Source organism: Adiantum capillus-veneris, chromosome 11 (genome assembly GCF_014529385.1).
Source record: "Adiantum capillus-veneris isolate H3 chromosome 11, ASM1452938v2, whole genome shotgun sequence".
Classification (NCBI taxonomy): Eukaryota; Viridiplantae; Streptophyta; class Polypodiopsida; order Polypodiales; family Pteridaceae; genus Adiantum; species Adiantum capillus-veneris.
In genome coordinates, this window is record NC_140941.1 from 118,120,989 (window position 1) to 118,137,704 (window position 16,716).

Sequence of the window (16,716 nt, forward strand, 5' to 3'; positions counted from 1 at the left end):
GAGAAACTTACCTTGCTACAACTCAAACGCAAACGCGAAGAGCTAAAGAAAGTAGATGCGGCTCGAGCCAATAGCAAATGGGCAATATATCGCGGAGGAAAGGCTATCATACACAAGTTTCAATCTCTCAAGCTTTCTACAACACCATCGAATGCTACCCCTTGACATTTAGATTCTTTTCTTTCCTTGTTGTCAAGGGTGTCTTTATCCAACTAGCAGCCACTAGGAACTTACTAGTTTTACTGACCGAAAATAGCAACCATTTTTCCTCCCCACGGTGCATCATATCACTCTTCTTTTACGCATATTTTGGTCCCATAGGTCATATGTGCCCAACCACTCTTAAGGGCCCCCTTGCTCTGTTGCCAAAGCAAATACTTGCTTTAGATTACTTGCACAAATGATGATAGAATGGCTAAATGTTGAATGCTTGATGTTGATGCTAATATCTTGCAAAAACGTTGGGTTGAACTGATGCAAAATGTGGATGATGTTGGGGTGTTGGCGCTGGAAACGCTAGGTGCTCCGGCGTTGTGGGTGTTGGATGGCCCTGTGGGTACTGGATTCTGATATCCTAAAAATTGAAAGCCAAGTGACTCTTTTATAGGTTTTCGCCATTTGTCCTACCTACTTTTTATAAATTTCATGTCAAAGTCACTTATTTGCCTATATGCTTAAGTGATTTTACTATGCAAGTTAGGGTATGCAACTATAACCTGCCTGATCAGGCATGTCCTTCTAGAGGCTCACAGGTGCCAGAGTAGATCCTAATCTATACTAACAAGATTGATGTTGACCTGAGTAGTAGCTTGTCCACGTGGCTCGAGTGCAATGTGCCAAGATGAGCCTCACAAGGGCGAGGGATAGCCACCACAAAGAAGCACTCTCCCTAGATCTAGGCAGAAAACCAAGAGATGACCCTCCCTCTCAAGCCCTTGGCATACAACTAACCTAGGGATCTGGGTGCCATGAGCAATATTCAAAAAATCTAACAAGTCCGGTAGCCAACATTAAAGACCATCGTAGGATCAAAGTCTTTGAAGAGAAAGTTGCAAGGCACCCGGATAGACAATTTGGTCTACTAGTGGCAAATCAACAAGGCCCACCGGTGTCATCGAGGACCGCCAGGCTTGGAAGCCTATGCTAGCTATATAAACTAGAGCTTCATCTCTGTACACTATGCCATGAGGGCATGCAATCAATAGCTTTAACATCAGTCGTGCCTCGTCCAAGGATGAATTGAGCCAACCCGCTCCATAAACCGACTCTCCATACCAGAAATCAACATACATGTGTTCAATGACCGAGAATCAAAAAAATGTACAACATTTGCCTTGCCTACCACACCATCCTCCAAAGGGTGGATAGGTCCATTAGGCTCTTTGAAGAAAGGAGCAACCACGTCATCCTTGTGTTGAGATGACGTCGAGCAATAGTGCTATCCTTCTACAAGTCTTTGAGTGTGTTTAGTGAATCCACAAGCATATGAACCAAACCAGTGAAAGTCGAATAGGGGGGGTCATCTCTCTCTGTCACAAGGCCGGCACCACGTGCCAATAGAAAAGAACAGACTGAACAACTTTAAGCACTTCAAATAACAACTGAACTGAAATGGAGAGAGAGACGACACGCGACACGGAGTGGCGGAATTCCACCCCAGAGAGTATTGGCCCCAAACATTGGCGCCCCTTTCGGTATTTCTTTATATTGCATCATCAAAGTACAGGCCGGTACTCCAGGCTCTGCACCTTCTCCAGGAAGCATGCCAAAGAATGAGCCCTAGCCTCATATTTAAAGGCACTTGGCCTGAAAAGCAGTTATAGTAAAAAGCCTTTAAAACTCAAAAGCTTCTAGTTCAAAAGCAAAGCCAAAAAGCTGCCAGCGCAATTTACGGATATCCGTACAGCCTGCCACGTCATCATGTCAATGCAATTTTCGGAATTTGTCTGCTGCCTTAGGGTTAGGGTTTCTGGCAGAAATTAGGGTTTGCAGGTTTTAGGGTTAGGGTTTTCAGCATTAGGGTTTGCAGGTTTTAGGGTTAGGGTTTCCAGCATTAGGGTTTCAGTAGTTAGGGGTTCTGGCAGACATTAGGGTTTAGGCCCCTCGGCCACATCTGTACGTTGACTCCATTCTTTAGGCTTTGACACGTCAACAGTTTGTTTCTCTCTCTCTCTCTCTCTCTCTCTCTCTCTCTCTCTCTCTCTCTCTCTCTCTCTCTCTCTCTCTCTCTCTCTCTCTCTCTCTCTGTACAATTCTCTCCAATTGAAGTAAAGTGACCTTGAGTTTTGCGAAATACTAGATCTGAGTTAAAATCCTTAAACCTTTCCACTGCACTTGACACACCTTGAGTGAATAGGTCTAGGGTGGGGCATGGTGGTCGTCAAATTTGGCCATTTTCTAGGTCATTAACAGTGGGTGCCCCCCCCCCTCCCCCGCCCCAATGGTTTGTCTCCTCATATTCCAAGATTATGATGTCGTGTAGAGTATTTGAGGAGTCAAGGAGCCATGCTCCACTCCTATATGTTGTGGAGGGGGGGGGGGGGGGGGGGGGGGGCATCCTTTTGATGGCTTGTCTCCTCAGATTATGATGTCGTGGGGTATTTGTGGGATCACACAGCCATGCTCCACCCCTCTATAAGGGAGGGGCGCGTCTCCTATTGAAAGTTTTGGAGGCCATCTCTTCAATTTTCCCATCTAGATTCTAATGAGAGAGGACTTCTTTGCAGCTATGCCTTAAATTGTGATGCTTTTCTAGAGTCTGGGCATTATGGGGGATTTTTCCCAAATTTTGTTTGGCGTGCCACTTGTGGCCTTTTTTATGGGCGCCCTAGTTTTATCCTTTTATGTTCCCATTTATTTGACATGGGTTATATAGGAGGTTGCTTGTAACCTTGGAGCCCTGTTTGCACCTTCCTACAATGGATATTCTCTCGTGCCTTGGCATTGACTTGATATGTCACACATGCATAGTGGAGAGTTTATGTTGCACTATACCAACAAAGTCATGGTGGTTCTAACTAGCAGTGAGTTTGCATGGTCTTCTCAGATGGTTGGGATATTTGGATGTTGTCTATATCCTTGTATGTGTTCTCCTAGGAAGGTGATGATTTGTGTCCTATCCGACCATGTGTGGCCTCTTGGTGTCACGTGGAGTATCTGTTGGTGATAGGTGGTGGTGTGCTTAGGATTCTGTAGGAGCTTGTTTTCCAAGTTTAGGATGTGTTCTCCTAGGAAGGTGATGATTTGTGTCCTATCCGACCATGTGTGGCCTCTTGGTGTCATGTGGAGTATCTGTTGGTGATAGGTGGTGGTGTGCTTAGGATTTTGTAGGAGCTTGTTTTCCAAGTTTTCTACATTGTGTAGCAGGGAGGATCATCCTGCTACCTACGCTGAACTGGAATAGTTGGGTTAATGATACTAACTGGGAGGTATTGCCACTACTTGTGTCTCGTACTTTACAACCAAAGGGCGTTAGTACCTCTTGCACAAACAGCATGTCTAGAAGCAGAGTTCCTACCCACAAGGATTGTTAATTCCTCTAGATTTGGGGAAATGGAACCATTATTGTTCTTTATTCTACATGTGGGATACTGTCACAAACTGTTAATGTGTCAATGCCATTGAAGACCGACTCAGGTTAGGGCTCTCCAAGCCTAACCCAGCCAACATGAAGATCCCGGCCAAGGGGCCTAAACCCAACCAGAAGCAAAAGAAGAAGAAGAAATTACCAACTTACAAATTCTAGCCAAGTGGCCTAACAATACAAGGGTTAGGATTATTAAATCCTAACCCAACCCCAACTTACCGCACCCCGTCCGATGGGGCCTAGAGCTAAGCACTCACACACGCACGCAGGCGCGCACACACACACAAGACTTGCATAAATAATGCTGATGTGAGAGGGCCGTAAATGGCCTTGATCTATTGATAACGTGGCAGTTGTACGGACGCCCGCGTTTTATGTTGTTGACGTGGCAAGTTGTACGGACTTCCGCGAATTGCGCTAGCAACTTTGGGCAACGGCTTTTTGGACCAGATGCTTTTGAATTTGATGCTTTTCATGAAAACTGCTTTTAGATAGCCTAAGACCATTAAATATAAACTACGGGCTCTCTCTTTGGCATTCTACCGTGTGCAGATGCAGAGCAGAGCCACATGGGTTGTACTAAGCTGAAGCAACATAAAGAAATACCGAAAGGGGCCCCAAGGTTTGGAGCCAGTGCTTGCTTGGAGTGGAACTCCACCACTCCGTGTCTCATGTGTCGTGTTTCTCTTTCAACTCTGTTGTTTTGAAGCGTCTAAAGTTTGTTCGGTCTGTTCTTTTCCATCGGCACATGGTGACCTATCGTTACAATGGTATTAGAGCTCCAGTCATGTGCTTTTCTGAAAGCACACCAATCCTACAAAGAACTGACAAAGCACAATGGCATTTCTGGCTTCTATAGAGTACTTGCATTTTCTTCTCGACGAGCTTTGTGACATACTTTTGCGTGATCCTCAACAGAATCTCCCGCTATTGTAGAGTTTCCAACAGTTCTTGAATTACATGTTTCCCCCTCTGATGCCCCAAGTGGTACCACCTCCTCCGCCACCAGGAAGTGCAAGAGCCTTTAACCTACAACCCTCTCAGCCTTCTGTTCCAATTGGGGGTGTTTGTAGGAACATGGTGCAACCATCTGACCTTGATCCAATGTTACCGCCTCTACCACCACCGTTGCCACCACCACCGCTACCTAGGTACAAAGGTTGGAGCCCTCCGGGGTTTGCACTTAAACAACCAAAGGACTTCAAGGATGGAGAAACCATAGTAAAAATTTTCAACTTTTTCTGGAGTAAAGAAAGCCTTGCAATTCCTCCAACAATTTCACAACATCTATGCTTTGGGGAACTACACAGAAGAATCAAAGATTTCTCGAGCTGCGGAATATCTCAGAGATAATGCTATGCAGTGATTAAGTTCAATCGCTACCCAACCGCATGCTCCAAGGACTTGGCAAGCTTTCAAGACTACTTTGCACGCAGTTATATGACCTCCCTGTTCGAAGTCCAAATTTTATCACAATGGGGAAACTTGAAAATGCTTACCACGGAGACCATGGAAAACTATACCCAAAGGTTTCTCGATGTCTACCTTCCCGTGGCTAATTTTGCTACGCCGAGATATCAAGAACTCCGATATGAGAAAATTGAATGACCCTCGGACATTTTTTGAGCTAACTTGAGTTGTTTTGTAGATGTAGTCGCACTTCTTCCAGGAAGGGGGGATGTCACAAACTGTTGACATGTCAATGTCATTAAAGATAGATTGGATTGGAGCTCCCCAAGCCTAAACCTTCCCCATCGAGGGGCCTATACCCTAGCAAAAGCAGAAGAAGAAGAAGGAATTACCAACTTACAAATTCTTGCCGAGTGGCCTAAAAATACAAGGGGTTCAGATTATCAAATCCTAACCCAACCCAAACTTATAAGTTATTACACCTTGTCCGATGGCGCCTAAAGCTAAGAAAACACACACGCACAAAAGACTTGCATAAATAATGCTGACGTTGCAAGCCCCTAAATGGCACTGACCTATTGAAGGCGTGGCAGTTGTAGAACGCCCCCATTTTACGTTGTTGACGTGGCAAGCTGTGTGGACTTACGCGAATTGCAAAGGCAGCTTTGGACGGCAACTTTTTGCACCAGATGCTTTTGGATTTGATGCTTTTCATGTAAATTGCTTTTAGATGGTCTAGGGACTTTAAATATGAATTGTGGGCTCTCTCTCTCTCTCTGGCATTCTACTGCGTACAAATGCAGAGCAAAGCCACAAAGTATTGTACTGAGTTGAAGGAATATAAAGAAATACCGAAAGGGGCACCACAATTTGGGGCGAGTGCTCTCTTGGGGTGAAACCCCGCGCACTTCGTGTCTCGTGTGCCGTGTTTCTCTTTCAATTCTGTTGTTTTGAAGCGTCTAAGGTGTGTTCAGTCCTTTCTTTTCCGTTGGAACGAAGTGCCTTCGTAGTATAGATACAAGAAATATAAAGAAATACCAAAAGGGACGCAAGGGTTTGGGGAGCGCTCTCTTGGGGTGAAACTCCGCCACGTATGCCATGTTTCTCTTTCAGTCTGTTGTTTTGAAACGTCTAAAGTCTGTTTAGTCTATTCTTTTCCGTTGGCATGTGGTGCCCTCCCATTACACATACAAGGTTATGTTCAGAAGCATTACTTGAATCGGCTTGATGCGGATGGTCTCCAGTCCGTTAGCCCAACTATCTTTTATTCGAAGGTACTTTTTCCAAATGGTGATGCAGTTCTATAGGGGGATTCCAAGGTTGTGCTCAGAGACTTCGATGTGGATAGCCTTTTGTATTCTCTTTGTAGCAAGCTCAAGGAATTGCTTCAGCTTCCTTAGCAAAGCCTACATACGAATCAAACACTGCCAATATCATCATGACTCATCCTCTAGGTTCTATAGTTGATGCCATCCAGATGAATTCGATAGGGTTAGTATCTTCACAGTCTTGTCATCTATCTTGGTTGTATACTGCTCCCACATGGCACTTATGGATGATCCAACAACTTCACCAACTGTGTCACCTACCGACATGTGGACATGAAGCGCATGGTGGTGTGCTCGGATACTTGAAAGAAACTGCTCCTAATTAGCCCGTACATCTCTAAGTCTGTTTGGTGCATCATAAGGATTTGAGGATTTTAGCTCAGCTCTAGAATTTCGCACAAACACAAGGTTACTTTACTTCACTTGAGAGAAATTCAACTAAACACAATGAGAGAGAGAGAGAGAGAGAGAGAGAGAGAGAGAGAGAGAGAGACAATACCGCATATCGGGTCCCAACCACCGTCAAGGACCCCCTTGCTCTCTTGCCAGAGCAAGTACTTGCTTTAGATTACTTGCACAAATGCTAATACATTGACTAAATCTTGAATGCTAAATGTTGACGGTCTACATAACGCGAGGGCTGATGCTGGTACTGGGGGTGTTGATGTTGAGGATACTAGCTGAATACTGAAAATGTTGATCTGCAAGGCTAAATGCCGATGGCGAAAACACTAAGGGAGGTGCTGATCTGCTACTGAAAACACTAGGGTTGCAAGAAGTGCTCGCAATGAAGCTAATGAAAACGCTAGGTGCTACTGGATACCAAGGCTGGATAGATACGTATATACCTTACCGTAAGGTGCGGTACATTTGTATTGTACAACGTACCTTCTGTACCGTACAGGCATAGTTTTTTTACGATTTGCAATTCCAACCTCTGGACAGCCGTGCATGAATTTATCGTTATATTCGCCTGCAAATTATAAAATACCTAGTACCTAGTACAGAGACTTCATAAAATAAGCTACACAACTTTCAAGTTCATAAATAAGCTACAGACAATTGAAGATTCAAGTTAGTAAAGTATTTTGTTGAATGTTCAATGTTATTGCATCATGTATGTCTATTTGGGTCTTGATAGTTAATAAAAGTGTCTATTTAGTATTTTGTACCTGTTGTAATGTTGTTCAATTTTAACAGTTTCTAACTTGTATGCCAAAAAATCACTTATCAACGATAAGTCAGCACCCTCAATACTAACACCCAGTACCCGCAGTACCTCAGCATCATGGCGTTTTTGCACCATCTGCCCGCAATACTAGATCAGCCCTAGAGTTTTCGGCCCAAGCACCAAATGATGCGAACGTCTTCAAATTTCAGCCCAAGATATCAGATCAGCCAGCGATTTCAGATTCAGCTCTCAATTCAGCTAGCGTTTTTCAGTTTTCAGCCCATCATTGACATCGGCGACAGCAGATCAACCCATAGCCTCCTCGCAGTTGCCCCATTCAACGTCCCTAGCATTTGGATTTTCAGAGCTTAGCCTCGCAAATCCAAGCATCTACCACAAGATCCCAGTAGCATCTCGACATCTAGGACCATTGTATCAGCATTTGTGCAATCTAAAGCAAATACCTCTCTAGCGATAGAGAGGGGGACCCTTGGAGGGGGGTTTGGGAGCCCATTTGGTGTCAGTCCTCTCTCTCTCTCTCTCTCTCTCTCTCTCTCTCTCTCTCTCTCTCTCTGAACCTTCATTCACAGAATCATTCTCTCATTTCCCTCTAGTCTTTGCACATCTCTCATGAAGTAAAAGAAACTCTCTCATTCAGTAAAAGAAACCTCGAGTACGCACCGAGCTCTCATCCTGGGCATTCACCATCAATCACTTCCACTCCACATTAAAGTCGAGAAGTCTCATGCCTCCCATGACAGGGTTTTTAATGAGAATTTTATCAGTTATTATTATAAGTGACTATTCAAATGCTAAGGGACTTTATGATTGTATTGTGCAAGTGAGGGTGTAATGTGCAGCGGAAGTTATTGATGGTGAAGATGGGCTGAAATCTGAAGGCTGATCTATTGTCTTGGGCTGAAAACTGAAAACGCTGGTACTCATGGGCTGATCGGGTACTACAGGCTGAAAACACTATGGGTGTTGAATATACCATTCAAAAACGCTAAGTGGTACTTGTGATGCTTGGTACTGGTAGTGCAGGTGTTGGGATATGATTAATGGGTGACCCCAGGGTCACTTATATAGGGATTTCATGTTGGGTCGAGCAAACATCTCAAAAATCCCACAAGTTGCTACAATAATGCTAATATGTCACTTATTAATAAGTTCAGGAACTCTTAATAAAAAGTGCTTCTTATGCCATTATTACCTAAGCTTAGTACTAATGCAACTATATGGGAACACTCCCGAGTGCCAACACTAGCAGACACTGGCTCTGCTCATGTGCAATCAGAGGGTATGCGACTATCCTAGAGTGTCTGGACATGCACATCATGTGTACACGCTCACAAGGATGCCTGAACAATTCCTAGGCTGTCCTAAACCCTAGAAATAAGAATTAGCTTGTCCACATGCACATAGGGTGTAACAAACTCGGACACCCCGAGTCTGGGTTCTGTCGCAACACAATAAAGCTTCACTTAAAACACTTCACAACTAATGAGTCGACACAGCCCGGCGTAGTTCCGTGCCAAGAGAGATTGGCCCCAAAGACCGGCGCCCCTTTCGATATTTCTTTTTGTTTTAATCTTTGAGCAAAGTACAACTCCCGCAGGTTCTTAGCTCTCAGACTCTGCGTTCAGATCCTCTGAGAAGTGATGAGGCCCTTGGGTTCCTTATAAACTTACAAGGGATGCTAGAAGTAGAGCCCCAAAAGCACGTAAACTCAAAAGCATTAACCCCAAAATCAATTGGTCAAAATCTGCAAGCAAAAAGCATCAACGCAATTTGCGGAATTCCATATAATTCTGCCACGTCAACAGTCAGTGCAAAAAGCAAGATTCCGTACACGTTGCCACGTCAGCAATCGACGTGTTTCACGGACGTCTGTACAGCTACCACGACAGAGCGCCATACAACCTGTCATCGCCATTTGTGGATGTTCGTATTGTCTGCCACGTCATGAGACGGCTGTGTGTTCGGATAGCACTACCACGGCATCAGTTTGTGACATACCCCCCTTTTGAAAGAATTGTAATCGCCCTCAATTACGCGTGCGAAACACAGAGGCCATAAACCATTTCAGCAGACACTGAACGACGCACTATACACGACACATCTAGTACGTGTACAAAGATGACAGTCACATCACTGCGCATGACATCACATGACAAATCAATCACAGAAAAATTCATTCCAATTCTTAGACCATGATCGCTAGCAATGTATTTAGTAACCGCATCTAGATCCATCCCGGACCTCATTGATGTCGGATTAACTAATCCTTATTGCGATCATGTCTATAGAGATTTATAAGACCGAAATGATGCAGTCATTTCGTCTTTCAGCTCATGCACTCAAACAAGTCACATGAGAGAGTCAAAATCATTCGTGCTCAACTTTGGGAATTCCATTTCATAAAGTCATACAACAAAATACTGTCAGCATAGCAGTATCCCTAAAACCCAAAGAAATATCAGTGCCTCTATTCAATCAAGGTAATATGTGACAAAGGAGCGGAGTGACTCCCCTCTTGTGCAATCCCTCTGTACCAGATTCAACCCTGCTAATCTACGAGATCTCTCGGAATAGACACAACTAAACTGATGCTTCAAGGTAAAGTTCCAAAATCTGAGAAGAATCTGCTAGGTCGTCCTCCTACATCCACGTCGCATCCAATGTCGGATAGTTCTTGAATTTAACTAAGAACCGCTAAATTACTTTGATTTCACTTTTCTTTCCTTGTCTGCCAAAAAATCTATTCAGGAACGAGTATCTCCTCGCTTTCTTCCACTTCGGGTTGCTCATCAGGCTCCCCAGCTCCCCATCAACTGACACCTCACCTTTAAAAGGTTTCAAGAGACTCACATGGAATCCATTTTGAATCTTCCAAATATCTGGCAACTTGAGTCGAAAGGAGACGTCGTTTATCTTTTCTTTAATTTGAAAAGGGCCATAATACCTCATGCTCAGCTTTGGAAAAAGCCGCTCCTTTCCCTTTCGTTTCCTTAGGCGAGCCTTTTCAAGGCGTAATAGCACCCAATCGTCTTCCTTTAATTTCAAGCCACGTCGATGTTGATCTGTTGCCTTCTTATGTCATACTTGAGACTTCTCTAAAGCCTCACAGACCTTGGCAAAAGCAATGTCCAGGTCCCTTGTGAACCGCGTTATTGTAGGCAAATTCCACCAAAGGGAAAAAAAAATCCCATTGAGTCTTCTTATTAGAGATGTAAGACTTCAACAAATCCAAAACAACTAAATTTGCGATCTCAGATTGCCCATCTGTCTACGGGTGGAAAGATGACAAGAACTGCAACAGTGTGCCAATGTTCTCCCAAATAGCCCTCCAAAACAAACTCGTGGCTCAAGGATCTCTGTCAGAGACTATTGTCTCAGGCATGCCATGTAACCGAAATATTACATGGCTCCACTGAGATCTGTAAACGTCTGCGAGTTCTCTGGATCTGCTTCATTTTGATCGATAGGATCGTGGCTCCTGTGCTACTCTTGCTTCTCATAAGATACCTATGGCCTTCTAAATCTATATACAAAACCTTATCTCCATTGTAGCCATAGAGCTGTAAAACTTGCTCTATTGCATTTATGTCTTTGCTATTGCCATTGACTAGCTTTGGTTTGCTTGAACTCTCGGCTTGATTCGAGTCCATGTTGTGTTGGTCTGTAAAGCTTTCTTCTTGCAGATTCTATTATTGCATGGTACATTCCTCCTCACATCGAAAAGATTGCTTGTGCCAAAGCAAATTTGGCAGTTGAATGCTTTCTAGACACAAGAGTTGGGCAACTCTAGCTCGAATGCATCAAAATTGATTGCAACCCTTTGAAACAATGAAAAACTATGGCTCTGAAAAGTTTAATCTAGCAATCGCATGTACCTTGGTGATAACAAACTATCTTTGGAGCGCCAAAGGTCAAATGTGAGACCGCCAAAGATAAAATTGTTGTCTTCAGAGCGCCAAAGTGAATTTCACTAGTTCAAGAGATTTTTGCCCAAGGTGATTTTCCTAGGTTTTTACATGTAGTTTCAAGTCTTTCCATTGAGTTTCACAAAGTTTGAACTCTCTGTGAGTGGTTTACCATCCCTTTTTTTCCAGTCTTGAAGATTTCCGTCTGTTTTGGTGTTTCAAGTCTTTGCACAACTTCAAAGTAGTTTAAACTTGCTCAAGAGCTCTATAATGTTCAATGGAAGCTATGTCAAGGATTAGATCAATAGTGTGGTCCTTAGGACGAGATGGAGGTAACTGCTTGGTAGGCCTTTTGAGAAACAAACAGCATGTGTGCAGAAATTCTTGTCGTTCTTTGTCCAATTCCTCTCCGAAACTGCCAGAAAAGCACCGAAACATGCCGCAAGCTACATTCCAAGATCGGATCTAAGACCGGAGCTTGAATATCATGTCAGAAGGGCACTGGAAGATGGACGGGTGTGGCTGAAAACAGCAGCAACACGTGTACAACCTCTAATCTCTGATGATGGACAGCAGGAACCTCCGAAGGAGGAACCTCCAAGAGCAACCCCGTTGCCGTGATCGCCGCAATCTGCAAGGATACTACAAGAGGAGGTTGCCTAGAGAAGGAGAGGGGACGGGAAGAGGACCTACAAAACTACACAAGCCGGGGAGGGGGTGATCTGCCATCAGATGCTAGAGAGAGAAAACGCTGCCGAACATGATTGTGAGAGACCGAGGGAGAGTAACCCCAAAGATGTTGGCTCTACACTGGCAATGAGAAATAGATGATACAACTCAATTACACCCCTCCCTATATAGGTGAGATCCAAGTTGTCGGACCTCCTATAAAAACCCCACAACCTTAAAATAGGAGCATGAACTCGGAAAAATATGGAACGGGGCTCATAGGTGGGAAACGAGCCGCATAGGGTAGATGCAAAAAAACCCTAGACCTCGTGCCACCGCGAGGCATACTATCTAACACCGCTAGCAATACAAGGTGGGCAAAACAATGGCAACAACAGACAGAAAATGAGAAAACTATCTCAAATAGGCCGGGCACAACCATAAAACAGTCCCCCACTCCTGATCAGCCCCTGAGCGATACGGGGGCACTAGCAACTCTGCCAGGGTCAACCAGCGTGGTGGTAAACTCTTAACACTGGCTCACCCTACGGTCATTGCTTATGGGATTGCTCATAGGTGTGGTAGGTATGGTTTAGGATTCTTCGGGTAAAGGGCTTCCATCCTATCACATATGGTCACTTGGGGCAATACCATGGTCAGCTAGCTCTAGGCTAGCATTAGGCTATGAAACAAGGCTGAACAACTTAGCCATTAGACCTCATGTAGGGCCTCCTCAGCCCAAACCACCCACAATGATGATTAGCACTTTTCGGCTTAAGCTTAAGCCTCACACACTCTCACAAGACAATGCGCCAGCATATAGGACAGCTCAAGCAAGGCTAAGAGACTGCGATAGGCTTTCATCAGTTTGTGGTGGCCATATCCGTTCTTTGCACTGGCTCCTCCCTCCCAATCTTTGATGTAGCCTCTGTATACTCAGCCCTTTGTACAGTTTACCTTCATGATAGGCGTGATGTAGCCCATTTGGCATATTTTACAACTACTAGAAGGATCTTCTTGCACGAAAGAAGAAAACCTTAAAAATGATTATGCGAATCAGATCAGCAAACAAGATGAGAAGCTTACTTGAACGAAATTCACCTATATTTTACAAAAGCTTGACAAAAAATTCATTCAAAATAAGGAAATGAGGTAGTGCAACGAATTGATTTCTGACTCCAAAGACTGACATCAATACAGATGGGAGACAAAAGCACAATCCCTTAATTCCTATAATAAGCTACTAAAAGGAATGAAGGTATGGGTATACAAAATTATGTCTAAAATAACATATAGTCTTTAATAGCTACGTGCGTGCATGCGTGTGTGCCTGTGTCTGAATGTTGTACATAGTGTATTGGATAAAGTACACGATAAACATCAAAAGAAATCAAAGAGATGGCACCTTAAAGTGAATGACTGTACGCTTTAAAAAGTCTGGCTGTGGTTGAAAGTCTGCGTCAAAGATGGCTACAAACTCATAATCTTTGACATAGTCACAGCTCATAGCAGACTTCAAATTTCCTGCCTTGTAACCAGTCCTGTTTAGGCGATGCCTATAAATTATATTGATGCCTTTGTAGTGCCATTTTTGTACTTCAGCTTTAATAAGAATCTGTGTTTCAGGATCATCCGAATCATCCAAGACCTGGACTAGCAATCTGTCCTTTGGCCAATCCATTTGTGCAATGGCACCAATGGATTGCTGATAAACCTGCATAACAAAGTACAAATAAAATCTGTAAACCCCACAACCGTATTTTGTAAAGTTTGCCGACAAAAAAAGAGGTTTATGGACTTCATGCGCTACTCACATTCTTAAAACCTTCCGTGCTAAAAAACAAGTCTCTTTATGGAATAAACATTCTACACAGAAAATTCATTATACCTCCTTTTCGTTACACATAGGGATTTGAATAAGCACCATTGGATATCCAGAGTCCAGACTTTCTACGTCACCCGAGTCAAAAGACTGTACTGCAGGCACAGGCTTAATTCTCTTGAGCTTAACCCATACACAGCCAAGGCATTGCGTTAGTCGATCCAAAGACTGGATAAGGAAAAGCAAAATGCATGCATTTGCTAGTGATTGTAAAGGGGGAGCTAAATAGTTGGCCCTTACACTCATCCATGCTAAATAGGTTGAATGCAAGAGGCCCTGTACATCAGTAGAGTTCGGGATGTGCAAGTGGGACCGAGTGAAATGCCATCCTTTCATGTGTGCAACAACCTCAAATCCAAGCATGAAGATTGCCAAAGCCACAAAGAATTTGATAAACTTGTACAGTTTCCCTTTATATGATTGGTCGGTATTTAGAGCTGCACCCTTTCGAAGAATGAGACGACTTTTTACTGTTGACACCAAATTAAGTAGACCTTGTGCAAGCCATGCGACACAACCAGCTGCTTGGTGGGCACGCAAGAGCACCACCCAAGTTAGCTGTTTGGCATTTTTGTTCTTCTCTTTGTCTCCGTTGAAGTCATCCTCAGGGCTCCTTAGCTCTAACATGGACCAATTATTGGGATTTTCCATCTTTACTACTACCGGTGTGCCTTTCCGAGTCTCCTTGTTCCACCATTCTACAAAATCAAAGTTTGGAGGCATTTCCCCCAATGTGGAAACCTGATACAACTGGTTCAGAATCCACTTGTCAACGCACTATTGCTTGGAGCAAACCATCTCGTTGTACAACATGGATTGTCAAAGACTTTGCTTCCTTGGGCTCACGTTTTGAGTAAATGCTGTCCACATTCTGCAAACAGAGCTTCCAATCCAAGCGGTTTTGCCCGCAACCAAGGCTACAAGAGCAAACATGAACCGAGGCAAGAGGATGCTCATCTGATGCTTGCGAAAACTTAAAATGTGTGCCAATCTGCAAAACTCATCTCATTCCACAGCTGTGAATGTATGTGCAAACTGGAGAAATCATAAACTAAGGGCCGCCCCGCTACACAGCTGAAGATGGTGTTTTCGTGCAGCAGAAAACCTAGTTCGTATTTCACTTCATGCACCCAAAGCCAAGTCGGTAGGGCTCTAACCGTTCAAATACTGCGGCTGCAAGGCCTCGATAAATCATGAGAAGATCTCTGAAGCCAAATCAGCACTTCACTGTTGTGACGGGCAATGCAGCTTAAATACAAAGAGCTTTGCCTGCATTGCAAACGATGGATAAATGCAGACATGAAAATAAGGCATCCACAAACATCAAAACCGACAGTAGCTTACCTCCACAGCAAAAGAGATGATCATGAAACCAAAGCTCAAAATTTGATAAACAGAAGCTAATCCCCCTCTGTGGGGAATGGAGAGCGAGCCACAGAGAGAGAGAGAGAGAGAGAGAGAGAGAGAGAGAGAGAGAGAGAGTGCGCGCGCGCTGAAATGTGCGCAGCAAGAGAGAGAAGGGGTGGCACAGAAAAACAAAGAGAGAACCGCGAAGAATCACCAAACTGCGCAATGTGTGTAGAGGGGTGTGTGTGTGTGTGTGTGTGTGTGTGTGAGTGAATGAGTGAGAAGAGAGAGAGAGAGAGAGAGGGGGGGGGGGGGGGGGGGGGGGGCTAACGGGAGAATGGAGGGTATCGGGAGAGGATGAGGACCCACAAAGGAGATGGAGAGAGAGCGCGGCTCACTGCCGACAACAGCGTAGTATCAGCAGCACCATTTTAGGCGAGGAGATGAAAGCGGGGGGCGAAGAGAGAGAGGAGACATCAGAGGCGAGGCGGGGCGGGGTATATCACAAGTAAAGGAAAGCTAACAGCAAAGTAACATGAAAGCAAAGCAGCAGGCATTTAATAAAACGAACAACAAGCCGAATGACGAGCATCCAGAAATCGCACCTACGCTAGGTATCCCATGGCATCACTACTGTGGCTCTAAAAAATTTAACAAGCCACGCCAACGTGTGTGTGGCCCTCCCCTCCACATGTCACCTTTAGCTTCAACTCAAGGTGCATCTTCGTCATGCACCATTGCACCCTCTTCCTTGAGTCTCTCATTAATGTACCAAAAGGACATAAAACAGAGGGATCAGCCCTCAATTTTGTGTAACCCGCGCATGCACCAATGGTTTTGAACTCTATGTTGTGTGTGTTTCTATGTCGATTGTGTTTAAAATATGACAACAAGAAGCCCCAACATACACTTTTTGTATAGTGCTTCTACCCTACCAATCAGAACGTATGGACTAACGCACTGGTAAAATAGCATTAAAAAGCTTTTGGTTTCAACAAAAACACTCTTGAACAGTCGAAATTCACCAAGTATCTCAAGCCATTTGTCCCCACTTAGCCGAAGGCGTCCTCTAGTGCCATGCCCTCTTCCCCTCACATATGATGAATGGGTGCAACTATGGAAAGGAAAATTTGATTTTGCCACTTAAAGGCATATTTTCAAGACCATGATGTCCACCTTTGGTATAAGAGCTACATAGTTGGCAACAACAGAAGGGAAACGAAACACGCAAAAGACCACTTTTGCAATGTCAAATCCACTTAGTACAATCTCCATGAGACAGATGAATAAGCAATTGCAATAGAAGGGAGAAGAAACACTTGAAAGACCTCTTTGGCATTGTCAAATTCACAATCTCCATGAGACAGATGATTGATGTATCACCACCAACATCTTTG

The 16,716-nt window shown here is 44.1% G+C and overlaps 1 protein-coding gene across 1 annotated transcript in view; it reads right to left on the reverse strand.

Annotated features, from left to right (window-relative positions):
- The window catches only part of LOC147447902 (putative xyloglucan glycosyltransferase 5), a 31,302-nt gene extending 15,449 nt beyond the window's left edge, over positions 1 to 15,853 (reverse strand). Inside the window, exons 1-3 of the mRNA XM_086523806.1 lie at positions 15,317 to 15,853; positions 13,979 to 15,241; positions 13,496 to 13,804 (exon numbers count right to left, since the gene is read on the reverse strand). Coding sequence (XP_086379932.1) covers positions 13,496 to 13,804; positions 13,979 to 14,695 — 1,026 coding nt within the window. The 5' untranslated portion in view covers positions 14,696 to 15,241; positions 15,317 to 15,853. The remainder of the gene's footprint in view (positions 1 to 13,495; positions 13,805 to 13,978; positions 15,242 to 15,316) is intronic.
- Positions 15,854 to 16,716: the final 863 nt, after the last annotated feature.